The sequence below is a fragment of the Hylaeus anthracinus genome, unplaced genomic scaffold, assembly GCF_026225885.1.
Source record: "Hylaeus anthracinus isolate JK02 unplaced genomic scaffold, UHH_iyHylAnth1.0_haploid 11982, whole genome shotgun sequence".
Taxonomy (NCBI): domain Eukaryota; kingdom Metazoa; phylum Arthropoda; class Insecta; order Hymenoptera; family Colletidae; genus Hylaeus; species Hylaeus anthracinus.
In genome coordinates this window covers 10,884,170-10,901,194 of record NW_026534330.1, presented here as the reverse complement: position 1 = coordinate 10,901,194, position 17,025 = coordinate 10,884,170, and the positions used below count along the sequence as shown (strand labels likewise).

Below are 17,025 nucleotides of genomic sequence, written 5' to 3'. Positions count from 1 at the left end.
TTTGTATTAATTCAGTTTATTAAGAAAAGAATTATAAACAATGGTCGAAATGGTTTTATAAACTTCTGGATGTGACTAATATGACGTACATATATCGTTTACAGCAGTTGTAATTAGCATACGTCAATTATAGTCCGCAATTGAGACGTATTGGCGTAACGTGATCGAATTTGGTGAGTAGCCAGGTATATGAGAAATTGATTGTTTTAATTATAATTTTAAAGTAGACTGTTGTCACTATCAACATATAATATTCGAATATGTAGGCTTAAGGTTATTTAAAAAGGAAAATTAAACGAAGTTCTTCAAGTTATTTATTCACTAACAAAATAAAAAGCATCTACACAACTGATTGAATCTCATTCAAGTCTTCTTTAGGTTGGGATAATGTACTTGCACATGCTCTCCTGTGATTTTTTTGTAGATAACGTTCTATAACTTGAAATAGTATAAAATAGAAAATATCGACATTCTTATAATACATGTAATTTGGCTTGTTAAGTTCAAGTTTTAAAAACTTAAAGAACCTTACATAATTTATATTTATATTATTCCTTGCAAGTTTGCATCAAAACGTTCTACAACTTGGAACAACACCCACGTAAAAATGATCGATCATCCCATATGTACAATTTTGCTCGTTAAATTCACGTAAAATAGTATTCAAAATAAAACCCTAGCCGTAATTCTCTAATACTTCTCCGCTATAAAGCTCTTATATAACGAGTAAATAAAAGGACATAAACGGCATAGCCGGCGGCGGCAGACGAATATGATCTAGAAGAAACCCTCATATTGCGAATATTCCTTTTTCCAAGTAAATATCGGATAATTGATACGTTCCAAGACATACCACGTCGATGATACGGGCGAACGCAATAGAAATCCCATATTGCTTTAATTAAATCCCGCAGCTATCAAACGATAAGTAAGGTAGTCAAGTATTATCCAAGGTAATTGTTAAGTAAATACAATGAAATGTCGTTTATCGGAAATTGTGAGGATGCAGAACATTTCTGATGAAAAAGTTTTTTTATAAAATCGATCGGTGTCGATAAAAATAAAATGGGTGGACATTCGAGGAGCAGGTATAATTTGTGTCACCGAACAAAGTTATTATATCGCGCTAACACACGTGGCTACTGTATAGGTTCAAAGGAAACTTATTTTTTCTTAGATACAAACGTTTTTAGAATAGATATAACATCCACTTACCACATGTCTTCCGATAATAGATTTTGTGAGATTCATATTTTGACTAATTTCTACTATTTTATTTAAGTAATTTCCCATATTAAAACAAAATTTTCAATATTTAGTCTTCTGATAAATGATAAATAGGTTTTCCTCATATAAATATTATATACAAAATGGCGAAGCTTATCAAGTAAAACTAAATTATTAAATAAATAACAAGAATTTACAATACGTTACAAATCATCGTGAAAATGTAATTACGTTCTTTCTCAACATTTATTTACGAAATATTAACTAATGAAAAAGGAATGAGTACAATAACATGTATTATATAGTATAGTAAAGTAAATAAGTGTACCTGTGTGTTCGAATAAATTCAATTCAATCTCCCAAAATCGAGAGTAAAAAGTATCGTAGCTCAAAGCGTAGGCTTGATACATGCCATAGCGAACTCTGGAAATTATTATCTATGAAGAGAATTCAACAGAACACGATTCTACATTGCTGGAACGCTTTAGTCGGTTATGCAACTACGTTTGAGTAATTGGAGACGCTACAAAATCATGTTGTAACGATTATTCCAGCTGTTCTGGCATTAATTTTCCATTGCATGTGCAATCACGAGGAATTTCTGCAGCTTCTCCAACAATATTCGTCGAATTTTCTGAGATAAAGTAGACGCCGTCAATTTCATGACACAAATTTAATCGCTTGCTTTAATCCAACTAAGCTCCCAGTTTTCAATCTGTGAAAAATTTACGGCAAATAAGTGATTCAATTCTATAAAGAAACAACTTTTATCGTTATTCATACTCTTTTCGGAGCACGAGAAAATTTACTTTAATTTCAACCTGACATATAAATAAGAAACTACACGAAATATAGTTTTAACGAGAATGAGATTGGTGATCTTTTTAAAATTTAATTAAATATTTTTAATTTCAGGTATATAATTCTAAGTGAAAATAAATTGATGTCATATTTTGTTCATTTTTCATGTTTTGAAACATTTTCTTTAAAATACAATCAAGATAAATGTCGATTAGAATATATTTTCCACTGTTCTTCCATCTTTTTTAAAGACAGTACACACAAAAGATTTTCTTGAAATTTGTTTAAACGTACGAGCTTTATATACACTTAATCGAATGACTAGATAAGACAGACTATAGACTCCCATCGAAAAATGAAACAAAAGAAACGATACAAAAAAGAAAAATTGATTAAACACCTGACACCAGATGATATGGATGACAGAATTTACATAAAGTTGAATTGATGAATTGGAACTGTTATTTGACCAGTTGTGGTGCGTTTAGCGTTAATGCATCACAGAGACCAAATTGTTATATAGAGGTCTTCGTGGCTCTGGCATAGTTGCTTTGTTCAGGAACGTTACTGATTCCCCGCTGCTCGATCATACCGCAGCTAATGACCGGCAGTCATCCCCGAGCCAATGAACCGCGTGCGATTATGATTTCACGCACATTTATCTCGAAGAAAGCCCGTTACGGAAAGATCGTGCGAAATCGTTCCTTCTATAGCACTGGAAACCACTAGCACGCTTTAGGTGGCGGCGCGCGCGTTATGAAGGGCAGTTCGCCTCCGGCCGCCGTGGAGTACGAACGTGCCAGTGCGTCTCTCGATTCTCTCGATCTCTCGTTACATTCGTGTGCCGTATTCCTGTGAATGTTTTGTGTCGAATGTGTCCCTGATATTCTCATCAATATTCCATTCACTGCGCGTTTTATGCGGCGTTCAACGTATTTATTCGAAATACTTACGACCAGTGACTAGTGAAACTTTTGACAGGCCACATTGGACTTGGAACGATGCAACACCTGCCAGTCTTTTAGTGGACTTATTTAAAAGAAAGGTACGCCACTGCGTTAGGTGTCAGGTGGAATGGCATTAGGAATTGTAGTTGTTGACATTAAAACTATCGGAGTCAACCTGTTATATATAATTATGTTTTTGGAGTTAGGGGTAGGGAGAAGAAACCTTAATTAAATTAAATAATTTGTTGATTTAAATTTATTCTTTGTTGCAATAGGTGTCCTTAAATATTTTTGTAGTAGCCTTGTTAATGATTGAGTTGCTTTTGAAAGAAGTTCCAAGTGCATTGGTATGCATTCAACTACATCTTCGTAATTAGAGGGTAGAAGCGGTAACTATTGAATTTGACAATTTAAAATTAATTTTTTGTTACAATAATTGTCCCTTTGTAAAAGCAAAATCATTGTTGATGATCGAGTGACATTAGAAGGAAATTCGAAGTGCATGGGTGTAGTAATTAGAGGGAGGAGAAGGAAACTACTTTGCCAATTTAATTAATTCATTGTTAACATAATTGCCCTTCAATATTATTGTAAAATGATTATTAATAATTGAGTGACTTTTGAAAGAAGTTCGAAGTGGATGGGTCGAATTAATCGGCTTGGGAGTTTTAATGTTAAAAGTCGTACGCGTTGATTGCTTCAAGGTATTTACTTTCAGAAATTAAATTTCCGAAGAGGATTCCTCGTGAAGTTGGGAACGTGCAACGTTAAATAAATATTTGATTTCATATGGAATTAAACTGTTTCGATTCTGACTAACACATTTATACTTGATACTTTACAGTCGATAGTACTATAACTTGTAATATAGGTATATATCCGTGTGTACATTTACTTTTATGAAACTTTAGAGTGATATTTCTCAATACTTCTCAAAATTCTCAATATTTAGAAGGCTTTTCAAAAGGGTTCTTAAGGATTTGTTTTTAATACGCCTGTCAGCGTGGTGGACACTTAGACATATAATTGTGATGACGCGAAAAAATCGGATGTATAAACGTGTTTTATCAATGAATAGAATTCCAGAGCCTTTTTAGGAAAACCTTCGTTTGAATACACGCATTTACAATTTGTTTAAAATTGCTTCAAAAAACGAAGTTCAACGTAAAACCACGTTTTATTTATCACGTATATTTATAATCGTGTGAAAAAATCGGATATATTATTATTAATTTTTTATTTTATTACATACATCTGTTGTATTACATACAGTTTGTCTAACAATGTTTTTAAATGTTCCAGTTAACGAAATTCAACCTGAAACCATGTTAAGAAGTGAAACATTAAAAGTTAAGGTGTATGATTTTTACTTTCTCACGAACATTTATATATCTTACTATTAATTCATCGCCATTTAATTTTGAATTTGAAGTGGACGACGCGGATGTCGATTTTGGAAGTTCGATCTGCCGGCTTTATGCGTTTCCCGACGTTTGCAAAATAGATGTCACGTGCACGATTTATTTTCGATCGCTGTTTACGATACTAGGAAAACGTTTCTCGATCAAGTGAGTTTATACTCTGTTGCAAGTGAGTCGTGCGAATGCTTTTGACATTGACGTGTACACATTGACTTTGCAGCGCGACATACGTTACTACAATATTTAACCGTTTAATATTGCGGACAGATTACAATTAGGAAAATATGCTTTGTTATAAGAAATTAATTCTGTGCGTTTATAGGCATGCATTCATAACTCCAGTTTCAGTAGAAATATTAATTCGTCATACTGTTACGTTAGAGTACAAACCTTCTATGCCCTAAAACTAATCTTTATTACGATGAATCTATTTCAGTTTGAATAGATTAAATTTAGTAATTTGTTGCATTAACGTGCCAAGCTTCATAGTAATGAATAGACTGTGGAAAGATAGAAATTTATATAATTATCCTTTACAAATAAATGATACATTTAATTTAAAACAGGAGATCGAATCAATTGAATATTACATAAATTAAGATTCATATGGAAAGCGATTTTATCTTCAGCTTATAGTGTAATATAAAATATCGATTCGTAAATGGAAGACAAAGTGATTTGCTTTTGTTTTCAGAACATCTTACATATTCCTATTTGTTCTTTCCACGTACAAAACATTGTACGTACATATATTTTTCAAGGGAAATTGAGTTTACAAGAGGTATCTTATTTGTGGAAGTAAGCTCTACGTACGAACTACGAAAATTTTCAATTTTCTTCTCAAGATTTCGCAGATGGAAGCAAACAAGGTATCTGATACGTCCCGCATTTCAAATGTTTATCTATATCACAGGAATTACCAGGTCCGTGTTTCTTTAAATTAAAAACAAAACAAATTCTCGAAATAACTGAAGTCAATCAGAATTCATTCAAGGACTTTTGTGATTATTATAAAGACTAATTTGCGACGGTACAAAAGTTCCTACTGTTTAAGTTTCCATTATCTCTTGACCCACTTCAATGATCTGACTCTTTTGTTCATTGTAAATTAATTCCCATCATCTCTTTAATATTCTCTGTAAATTTAATAAACTCGCAGCCGGCGTGCCACTTGTAATGTAAAAAATAGCGCGCTGCTTTGAATAAACAATCGGTATAATCGAAACTCTGTATTTGTGACATGGAAAATATGAAGATAGTAAATTGAAAAAGTTTGGCTACGAAGAAAAATGCATCAATTCTCTACATATTTACTCGCATGCAATACGGTTTTTTGTTCATCGCGAACAGGGATGAATATTGGGTTCCCGTGTTATTAAATTAACAACTCCACCGAGTGAATGCATGCAATTGCTCGTATATTGTACAAATTCTCGCGTTATAAAAGAACGCTGGATTTCCCAAAATTAGACAAAAAATTGGATCCAATGGTCGCATAATTGTTGGAATAAATTACTCCAGTTCGATGAAAGATAATAGCTAGGATTGCGGATGTTGACAAAATAAAGAAAAAATGACGAGAAATTAGGCGCCCCTATAATGTCACGAGTACTGAAAGAACGTTTCAGATAAAAAATGTTATTCGTGGTAGACCATTATCTCCGTCTAGATGATTCACAGGGAAGAGAAATAAACGACACGATATTCCCTGGTGTATTTGTGGGCTGAAGCACACCACATTTTCCCCGAAAATTGTTTACGTCTCTTATTTCCTGTTTACTGCGATGCTGTCAGTTTGGTGGAAGACTGAATAACTGATAACGTCGGAATAAATAATAATGCCAAAACGTTTAAAGTTTTCGCGACAATTTCGAACCTTCACCTAAAGCAGTCTCGGTTTGTTTGATACTGCATTCGTTTTCTCATTTGTGGACAATTATGAATATTAATATTGCATATAATCGAAACTGTCAGGTATTTGATATCGTGAAATTTCCATGCATGCCTTTGTTTTACGTAAACTGAGGCATAATAGGTTTACACGGTTCACTAAAATCCTGAAAAATGATAGTTAAATGTAATTATGTAATTATGTAACCACCTATTATTTTTAATAATTCGATATTTATTTCTAATAATTTATTACTTGGTTTCTGTGAACATATGCTTTAATTATACATTGATGTTTTATATTCTCATTTTATTCACTTTTTTAAATCTATTTATGATTATTTATATTAGCCACAACTCGTTACGTCTCCTGTATAATGAATGCCCATGATCACATGTATTACTATGGATTACTACATGGATTAATACGTCCAAAATTTTAATTTCGATAGCAAAAAGTGGCCAACAAAGTAGGTCGTGTTTAAATGTCTTCTGGAAATTCACCGAATCGTCAAAGCAAAAGCAAATTCATTCGTTTCAACTATTTTATTTAGCAAAGTTCTTCTTTATTTTGGAATAATAGAAAAGCTCAATTTTATTACCGATTATTTTTATTATGAATAGCAAGGAACCAAAGGAAAGGAGTTGGAAAGCAAACTGTTAAAACAAATGTTAATAACACGAACCATCTACTTTGACCACAATGAGAAACTATTGATGCTATTTAATATCAATATGTGTAACGTTAAACCTTTCGTTTATCAGTATATTAAAAAATATGAGGTACATTTCACGTGTATTTTAATATTTCTTTAATTAGAATTTTTTACTTATTTATAGCATTCTTCTTATTAATATTCCTTTTACTAGTGTTGCATTGACTGAAAACATCAACTTAAAATCCGAAAGTAATAAGCACAAGTAAACTGAAAGAAGTGAATTTTAATTTATTTAAAGGATTTTTTTTTACCAGAATACCATTGGTTAAATGCGAAAAATTCAAATCCAGAAGAGCTATGCGAACATAGTTTCTAAGGTGTACGTGACGGGAATAAGTATAAGTAAACCGAGAGAAGTGAGTTTCAACGTATTTAAAGCTGAAATATATACGGATTGATGGTATTAAAATAAGCGGAAAGGAATGAGAAAGAAAACGCTCGACGCAATTCTGGAATCGTCCCATGGATTTCCCGTCGTGAAGCTTCGCGATCAAGGAAACGCGCGAGCGTTTCCTCAGGGGAAATTACGAATTACACGTTTTTCAATTAAATGTACCGAGTCTCGTCCACTGAGGAATAGAGACGCGACACGTGGAGAGGGCCGACGAGGAGAATCAGCCCGCAGGCTTTGCATCCGCTTGCCGATCGTGAATTTTATCTCCCAGAGACACGTATATTGACTTAATATCGAAAATGAAAGCAATTGTACAGCTGGATACGTTCCTAGGTAATGGTCTTCGTTATTAAAATCGATGAAATTCCTGCGATTATTTTCTCTCTCTCTCTCTCTACGTTGATTCATATAACATTGGAAAATAATAAACATTTGAAAGATAATGTTAACGTTTCAATGAATTAATACGATTTTTTGAGAATTTTCACGATTTCACTGCGACTGTATGAAACGTTTATATTCTTATCGCTGGAATATTATTTCTCCAATTCGAAGATATCAGAGTTTTCCACTTTGTTATTGTTGGAATAGCGACGGTGGAGTAGAACCTCTGTTATGCGAACTATTTGGAAAACAAAAGTGTTCAAATAAGAGAATTTTCACGTAATAGAAAAACAAATTTGGTTGGAATTTATAACAATACGTCTTCATACTTTAGATTCAATTTTTTTTTTTGCGATTATTACTATAACGTACTGTACATTTGTGGGAATTAAAATAATAAATTTCTGTAAAAGTTTTACAACTTTGACAGCATGACAAAGGTTAAATGCCTTTGGCGTTTGGAGATTATTTCTGAAACGTAATTGGACGGTCTGCGTCTGTTTCCATAAAATACTAAATTGGGTTAATGTTTTACGTTGGTCAATGCACCTGCAGTAGAATTCGCCAAACACAAAGCGATTGTTATCTACAACGTTAATTGGTTTGTTAATTTTTTTTTTTTTGAAAATTCTCTTTGTGCTGCGAAACGAATTTCGTTTTCGTAATGAATCATTTTCAATGGTGAAACGATACAAATGATTTCGCAATGAGCATTACCTCGTGATTGATCATCGGGTTTTATTGAACTTGTCCAGGAACAAATCGCCATTCCATTACTCACGAGGGTTGCGAACGACGGCTAGTAGTAAAACAAAGCAAAACGGTTTGTACTACGTTTGAAATTGTACACAGTATTTTAAAGAAATGGCACGGAATGCGTCGACGTTTTAATTAAATACACGGAAGAGATATTTCATCGTTAAACCGATAATTTATGATGCCAAGTGTAGAAGATGGATGTAAAGGGTTCTTCACAAGGGACTCCAGGATTTCGTTGTTTAACAAAACACGAATTCCATGAAACATGTGTATTTTGTACAAAAATTTTAACACCTATTCCATACAGTTGTATAGAAATATGAAAGTGTTTGGTAGAAAGTGAAAATTAAAAAAAGATTATCTCGTTATTGATTGCAAACATGAGTTTACTAAAAATATTATTCCTTTTATATAAAACTACATTTATTTTACAATCAAACAAATAAAGAGCGTGTTGACATATTTATTTTTAAAAAAAATACGTATATTTTTTCAAATGTCTTTTAAAATTCATATTTTAGAAAGAAAAAAATGTGTCCAGATTACTGGGACTACCTGTACACGCCATTTTCAATTTTTTCTATGTCGAGAGTAAGTGGAAAATTATGTCTTTCGTCTATTTCTTTGATTCGATCACGAAACTGTGTCTTTTCGTACGCAAACGCTGAAAACTTTCTTATTTTGCAAATTCGAATGACCCACGTATGCACCGAACCGAGTTCCCCCGATGCTCTGGTTAACTTAATTGAAAAAAAAAGGGGTAAAAAACGAGAACTGCGCAATGTTGAAGGTATTTCCCCTCCGGAAAGGATACTCGACAGATTTTCGTTCCTGTTAGGGAGCAGTTTCGAGTGGTTGTTTAAGTCTGTTCGACAAACGCGAGTCGTTTCCTACTCCTGCGCGCGTTCCGCAGACCATTTCATTCGCTTCCCCCGTTTTCCTTTCGGCGCCTCTTCTTTTTCGTTTCCCTTTTTTCCTTCGTAGACCGTTTCTTAAGTACCAGGTAATTAAAAGTTCGAACCAACCACGATTCACGCCTGGAAGGATCAGCACCAAGCTTCTGCTCGCTATCCTCGTTCACCTTTCGCGAATGACGCCCTGGCTCTGCTTCCTCCTTTTCGTCATTTTTCTCTCTCTTTTTTTTGCGATCGTTTTTTGTTGAAAACTTTTCTACACCACCCACCCTCCTGCCACTTCCACCCTCTTCCAGTCACGACAGGTTCGACGTTCCGAGGAGGAAAGTTGAAAAATTCCACGGTGGTTTTGGAGCGAATACCGACCGGTTGTTCCAACGGTCTTTGATGTCTTCTCGCTTTCTTCGAATGCTCTTCACCGGGACCCTGGAAAAACTGTCGCGCGTTTTAAAACGGAAACGTCTCTGCCGACGAACCCCTAATGAATTTCGACTGAAAGAGATGAAAGCGTCCGGGGAATATACCGACGGTATAATTACTACTTTTAGGATATGCTTTCCATGTTACTTTAGTTGCATTGAGTGTGTTTATGAAATACTTTCCACCGCAATCGCTGAGTTTCTCTCGACGATAGTTATTTACGCGGCGGCAATGGAAAATATCAGTTCAATTATTAATTTCTATTGATTGATCGACAGAAGGAGGTCTCGACATGCTGGTATTAATTTAGATGAACTTTCAACCGCTTTAGGCAGAGTTCAGAGTTCGTGTATTAACCTTTCACTCATATGTCGAGTTGCACTAAAAATTAGTTTTTAGGTGTATTTAGTTTTTTCTTTATTAACCGCTTAAGGACCACGCCCGAGTAAAAGACCACTCCTGAATATATTCGGGTGTAAATAAATACGATTTCTGGTATGTAGAAGCGCAGATTACAGATAAGCAACCCTGTGTAAATTTTTGTACAGTGTACGAGAGTTGTTTTAATTTTATTTTCAATATTTGTATTAGGGTTAATGTTACAAAAATTAATCAGTATATATCAACTTTCAGTCCCATTTTGGGCCCGAAATGGCATTTATGAGGGATATATATGTTCAGTAAATAAAATTCGTTCATAAAAAGAATGTATTACTTTTTCCATTTCTTAATTTTTTAATGATTACTAAAGGGGTTAATTGAAATTTTCAACATAATTAATAATAGAATACGTTTAAAGTTAGTGCCCATGAAGAAACTGTGTTTTGAAGTATATTTTAAATAGAACACATTAAATAAAAGTAATATTCATATTATAATATTTGCAGAGTAGAATAAATTTGTCTATAGGTTTCATTTCTCTAGGTACGTTTACACAGATTTTATCTTGCACAAAGATCCTCAGTCTACTAATAATGTTTGTTTATGTGTCGTACAATTACAAAATACTGTAACTAAACAACTGGTTTGATACAATTGCGGTTACAGAATTAAGTTTCCAGTTTCTCTCCCTCCTCCCTATATCTATGATTCGCGTGATCCATGTTCGAAAGGGAGAACGCAGAATTTGAAAAAGTCATTTGCGTTTTCTCCGAGGTCAGATCGAACCACCACGGTGGGAAATGCGGCAGCTATAATGGCGTCCCACTCCACTTGAACGTACCGCGATCGCTATCAGTGGTAGGCTCCTCTTTTCAAGCTGCCCGCGATAACGACAATTGGAATTAATTTCTTCGAGTGCAGACAAACGTTTTAATGGTTTTTCCACATAACCAGAAATCCATTAACGATCTTCACCACCTAACGCTTCGATCGAAGCCCGTAGCTCCACATGAATTTCGCGTTTTTCAATCCTGTCTAAAAACTTCTGCGTTCGCCCAAGGGGTTACGTATAGCCACTCAAAAAGAAGACTCGATTTTCGTCATTTTTTTGTTAATTAAAAGACGAATTTTTAAAAAATCTTCTTACGTTACTGGAAAGAATCATCAAAGTAACAGAAAATATTCTAAAAGGGAAACCACATTAGGGGGCCAAATATTAAGTTCTCTTCGTGATTTTTTGTTTAAAGAAAAAAATTGTCTCCATTATTTCTCAACTTTGAGAATATTTTAGGTGTTTTAAAGTACAATTTTGGTAGTTATTTTAATTCGTTTAAATAAAAATATAAATTCACATTAACATCCCCAATCTATGTATGTGTTTACGAATAATCTTATCAACCGTTAATGTCCATGAATCCGTTACAAAACTTGGTCACGGGAAGGGTTAAAAACCTTGCCCGTCGCATGATTTTTCCCTAGACGAGGAAACTAGAGATCGAGACGTAACGTCATTGTTTTCATTCCGCTCGTTATAGGCATTCTTTTCGCTACTTCGTGACCCAGTTGAACGAATGAAGGTCTTTTGCCGCGAAAGGTTCATTAAAATCCTCTCAATGAAATTGACGCTGTTCCTTCCTAACGAAACTTCTGCTACCCCTCTCGCCCCCCCCTCCCCCGCCCCCGACTGATTCAGGAATTATAAACAAAGAGCAGAAGTGGGTTAACGCGATCGAAAAGTCGAGGTATCGTTGACGGCGATGACGGCGGGGCAATTTGCGAGACTTAACTTCCGAAAATCCGCGGATTTCAATGAGTCCTGCGGCACAGCTGCTTAGAACGAGCTAACGGTGTAAACTTCCCCGAAGGTAATTCGCGAGACGACTGGAAGTCAGCGTGGCTGGTCTATTTACGAAGAGGGAAATATTCTCGCGGAAGTAAACTCGCGTTTACGATGGGCACGCGTTGCCATTTCGGAAAAGCTTTATTTCTCCTGTATATACGTCGTTCAAACGTCAGGTCAGTACGGCGTGCGAGCTGTGGTTTCATTGTGTCGTAAAATTACGCCGAGAGTGAAAAATACGGCGGCCAGTGAGGCGATTCTGTTCAGCATCGAAACCTGACGTCGTTTGAAATGCGACGGGGAACGGTGACAGTTTCGAACGACGATTTATTTCTCAGATATTTCACTCGATGTAAATGTGAAAATAAATTCGGCTGGAAGTATCGCTAGTGGATACCTTTGCCGTTTTCTCTCGGAAAAGTTATTAGATTACTCTTGTTTCTTATTGTTCTTGGTCGAATTCCATTTACAAAAATTAGGGTAGGTACCTTAGAAACGTAATTAGAGTATGTATAATTTAATTTGCCCATTTGAGTATCTAGTGATCTAAAGGTCAATATTTCTTTTTTAACTACGAACAAGTACTAGTTTTAATATATTATTTTAAAGAAATCAATTAAAATTTTTAATTTCAGATAATCCAGTTTTGTGTAATACTGTTCACTGTGAGCCATGTTTCTTTGAAGATCCTTGGTTAGATCGCTCATATCTTTAAGATTTTTGTACATTTTTTGATGAAAATTTGTGTATTATATCTTCAAGCATATATCTTTCGAATAGAAAAACACTGATTATAATATATATCAACTGAGAATAGATAAAAATTCGTGAAGAAGTGCCCTTTTAAGACCTCGTAAGTATTTCTTACCCCTTAAGGCGCAATGTACATTGTAGAAAAATTCTCGTTTGCCGCGACTTCCTTGTGGTTTCCAATGAAAAGCGAAAGAGTTGAAGAACGGTTATTCATTTTCCTGAAGTGTTTGTAGCTCACCCGTCTTTTCTCCGTATACAAGAATTTTCTCTCTAAACGCAATTATACATTACGGAGACTCGAATAATTACGTACCTTAATTTACAAAAACAATCACTAAAACGAGGCAGCGTTTTCCATATAGCCGAGACAGAGCATTCATGGGCAGCTTAAAACGTGTTTCACGCTTTTCGTGTTGATATCCTTTCGCGTTATACAATTTCTCGTCGTTGTGGAACGGTTTTCTCTGCTCACGTTCGCGCGCAAAAATTTCATTCCTCTCACCTGACCCGAACGATTTGCTCCGATGAAAATTGATCTGCTGACAGAACAGATTTAGATGCTTTTTTTGATATTTAAAATCGATAGCGAATACTAGTTATTCGGAGGGAAAAACAGGATGAATAGAGAACACAGAAAATTGTCTAAAGTCTAGTTTTAAAATATACATACGTTAAGAAAAAATAATAAAACAAATGATAGGTTAATTCTATTTGAGGTAAAGTATCATATTTCTCTATGTCATCAACTTACGATTGCTAAAAGGTATTTTAATAATGATATAATAGACTTGTGATGACAAAATCTGTGACTGAACTAAGGCAAGTTATTTTTATTCTCAAGACAAACATGTTAATTTTAATAAAGATCTTCCTAAATGCATATTTTTGTAGATATTTTTGAGTTATACATACGAAAATTGTAAGAAGCTAAGAAAGGTGAGACTATTCAGATTTTATTTTATTTATTTTACTGAAGAATTATTGCCGACGATGTAATGTTTCTTGTTTCATTTATTCGATTTAGAAATATGGTTTCATCGGTGTAATTAATTAAAGATACCGGTAACCGTTGGCCAAACATTTTAGAAACATTTTGTGAAATCGTCGAGCAGAATCTGGTGCACATATGCCAGTCATGAAGTGGTCGGCCGCGATCGTTAGTACTGCTGGCCATTTAACACAAATTCACAGCGTAGTTCTTTCATTCCTTTTTTTTCATCTGCCTAGGTGGCTGTCGGTCTGATCTGTTTCGCAGTCAGCGAATTCCGCGCGCGTTCGTTTCGGAACATCCGTTGCTTCGACACCAGCATCCGTAAAACTAGCTTAGCCTGTAAAATTAGCGATGTCGTTGATCCGCTACACAATTGGTCCCACTATCCCTTGTCTAATCCATTGACAGTTTCGAAAACGATAAACAGTGTTTCATTAGTGTTTCATCCATCTTGTAATTTTCCTCGAGCTGTACATAATATTGTACATTTACCTCGTACATTTGTTCATATTTCCAGTTGCCGTAAATGTATAATCTTCCACAGCCTCGTAATAATATTCTGGTTCATATCTTCTTCATATGTACTTATTTAATCACGTTTAACTCTCTTGATCAATTAGTTTTTGAATTTTTTGTTGCGGACAATCACTATTGCAGAGGGATTCGTTAACGTGAAAAGTTTACGACGGTTATAAAATATTCAATTGATATTATTCAGAATTTTGTCCTCTTAAGATAAAGTGAAATCCAAGTTTCCTATTACCTTTAAATTATAGATATCGATTGCACTTCGGAATTCATTATGAAACTTCAGAACGCCATCGTTAAAAAGTTTTGTATAACTTTTAATAATGCAATAAGTTACATAATTTGAATGATCAATTTCATCTCCTGGGGCAGCCTCATTTATATCTCCAATATCGTTCTAATTTTTATTCAGTCCTGATAAAAGGCGGTTAAAAAAAAAGGCGGTAACAGGAATCCTATTCTTGTTTATTATTCATGAATCAAATATTCAAGAATAAGGAATGTAAAAAGGCAATAATAATCAGTTAGAACTTTTGTTCGATAATTATCAAATAGTCGAAGAATAAAGTAGTCTCTTTCAGTTTTGTACTAAACTGAAACTGAAAACTGTACATTTATAATTTCATCTGTCTTTTATTTATATTAATTAACTCACATTCTTGTTTTTTAATACAGTACTAAGTGTAACATATAACTGCAATAAATTTTCCGAAGAAGTACTCTGTACGTATAAACAATGTTTAATGGTCTCGAAAATATCATAATTTTTACATCGTACAACGGCGGAACAAGTTCTTCCGTTACCAGACAGGTGTCTATAAATTATTTATTCACGATATCAAGTTGTATGTTGGCGCGGGAAGTTGAAACTGTAGAACAACGAGAATTCTCGTTGCGAATTAAACCGCCGCAGCACGCGACGGATACAAGAATTCTCCAGAGTGTCTCGATAAAGTCAAACTCCATGGTACCTCGATATCTCGCTTATCGAGGTCGGATTACTCGCTTTCATCGAAGGGAAATGACACTATCGCTAGTCAACTGACAAATAGCTACAGGGCCTGAAACACCCTGTGTGTAAATATCTCGTGAAAATCGAGAGTAGATGTTCGATGAAAGTACAAATCGCTGTTTTCGTGCGTCGATACTTTCGAGTACTCAATTTCGTTGACAATCAATTGATCGGGAAATTGAGAAGACGTGTCTTTTTTTTTTTTAATTGAAAGTTGGTCGCCAATTATTTGATAGTTTCAAAGAATCAAATTTGAATAATAATTGTTGATTGTATAAATTGCATAAACATGTACGTAGAACTAAGTAAAAATTAATGTATTGATAACAATTAAAGTCTTTGTTTAAAGATTGATTCAGAAAGGAAAATTAAGTTGATACATATTGTTGTTCTAGTGGAATCCCTTTGGACTTCCAAGCCACTCTAATGTAAACAATAATAAAAATATAATATTTCCATGAAACCATATTAATTTATGTACGCATCTGTTTCGTAAATACAAATTTCAATTTCGAGACAAGCCTTACAATTCAACAAATTGCCAAGACTTTCTCGTCCCTATTCCACTAGAAATCTAAGAAAAAATTCCGTGAAGTAGACTACCAACTTACATCCTAATCACTTGGAGTCCAAAGGGTTAATAATTCGTAGATTGAAAATTGGCTAAATCTCATAAACATTCTTATCTTCTTTTCAGGGTGGTTAACCAGAGATTCCTGGACTCGAGGTCTCCCAACCACGGATATTTGGAGCTCCAAGCGCGCACTGACGCTCCAAGGGAGAAAGGAAAGACAATGTGCAGAAAGGCAACGCGGAATTCGTGATCGAATCGCACGATAATGTGTCGAAGTTCGCGGAAGGTTTTCTGTCGAGACGAAAGGTGCGAACTGTTAAAATCGGCGAGGTGATTCCTCGTATATCGAAGTATGTCTTCGTGAGGAAAGCGAGGAATCACAGAGACAAAGATGTGCTGCTCGGGTGGTCCTGGTGGCATCAGACTGACCAGGTGCGGCGTCGTTTGCGGCATCGCGGCGCTCGCGGCTCTCGGCACGGCGCTTTTAGGCCCTGCATGGCTTCACACCGAGGAGAAGTTGCAACTTCCGTATTTGCCGCGCAGTTACGCGAATATCGTGAGTGTACGCTTCAAGCTGGGTCTCTTCAGGGTCTGTCCACAAATCGTGAAGCCTGCCAACGTAACACTCCGTGAGTACGAACGGTCATTTAATTTACACAATGGAGGGTTGGTAGTATAGACAAATGAAAAGTCTTGGACCGCTTTGGTGCATCGTATCTTTTACATTTTTAATATTTCTAGTATTTTAAAATTTATCAATTTTAATGTATTTGACATAAATGTATCGGACAAAAATTTCTTGTGAATAAACTTTTTTAAAATACATAGTATACTACATAGACGAATGAAATAAAAACGAAACATATTTAGGGTACGTTTGAACAAATGAGACTAGGTAATGTTATTATGACAACTTAACACTGTCACGAAACTGAAGATACTATAGAAATTATTCTTTTCATCATTATTATTGCAATACAAATATTTTTATTTCGATACACCTTGAATGGGATAACTGAAGTTAATCTTATCAAAATAAAAATTGTTTTACTATAACCAAACATATACAG

The 17,025-nt window shown here is 34.8% G+C and overlaps 1 protein-coding gene across 1 annotated transcript in view; it reads left to right on the top strand.

Annotated features, from left to right (window-relative positions):
* The first annotated feature begins 2,806 nt into the window (after positions 1-2,806).
* Positions 2,807-17,025, top strand: part of LOC128885852 (uncharacterized) — a 201,126-nt gene continuing 186,907 nt past the window's right edge. The window contains exons 1-2 of the mRNA XM_054140167.1: positions 2,807-3,073; positions 16,079-16,584. Of these exons, the coding sequence (XP_053996142.1) occupies positions 16,347-16,584 (238 nt within the window). The 5' untranslated portion in view covers positions 2,807-3,073; positions 16,079-16,346. The remainder of the gene's footprint in view (positions 3,074-16,078; positions 16,585-17,025) is intronic.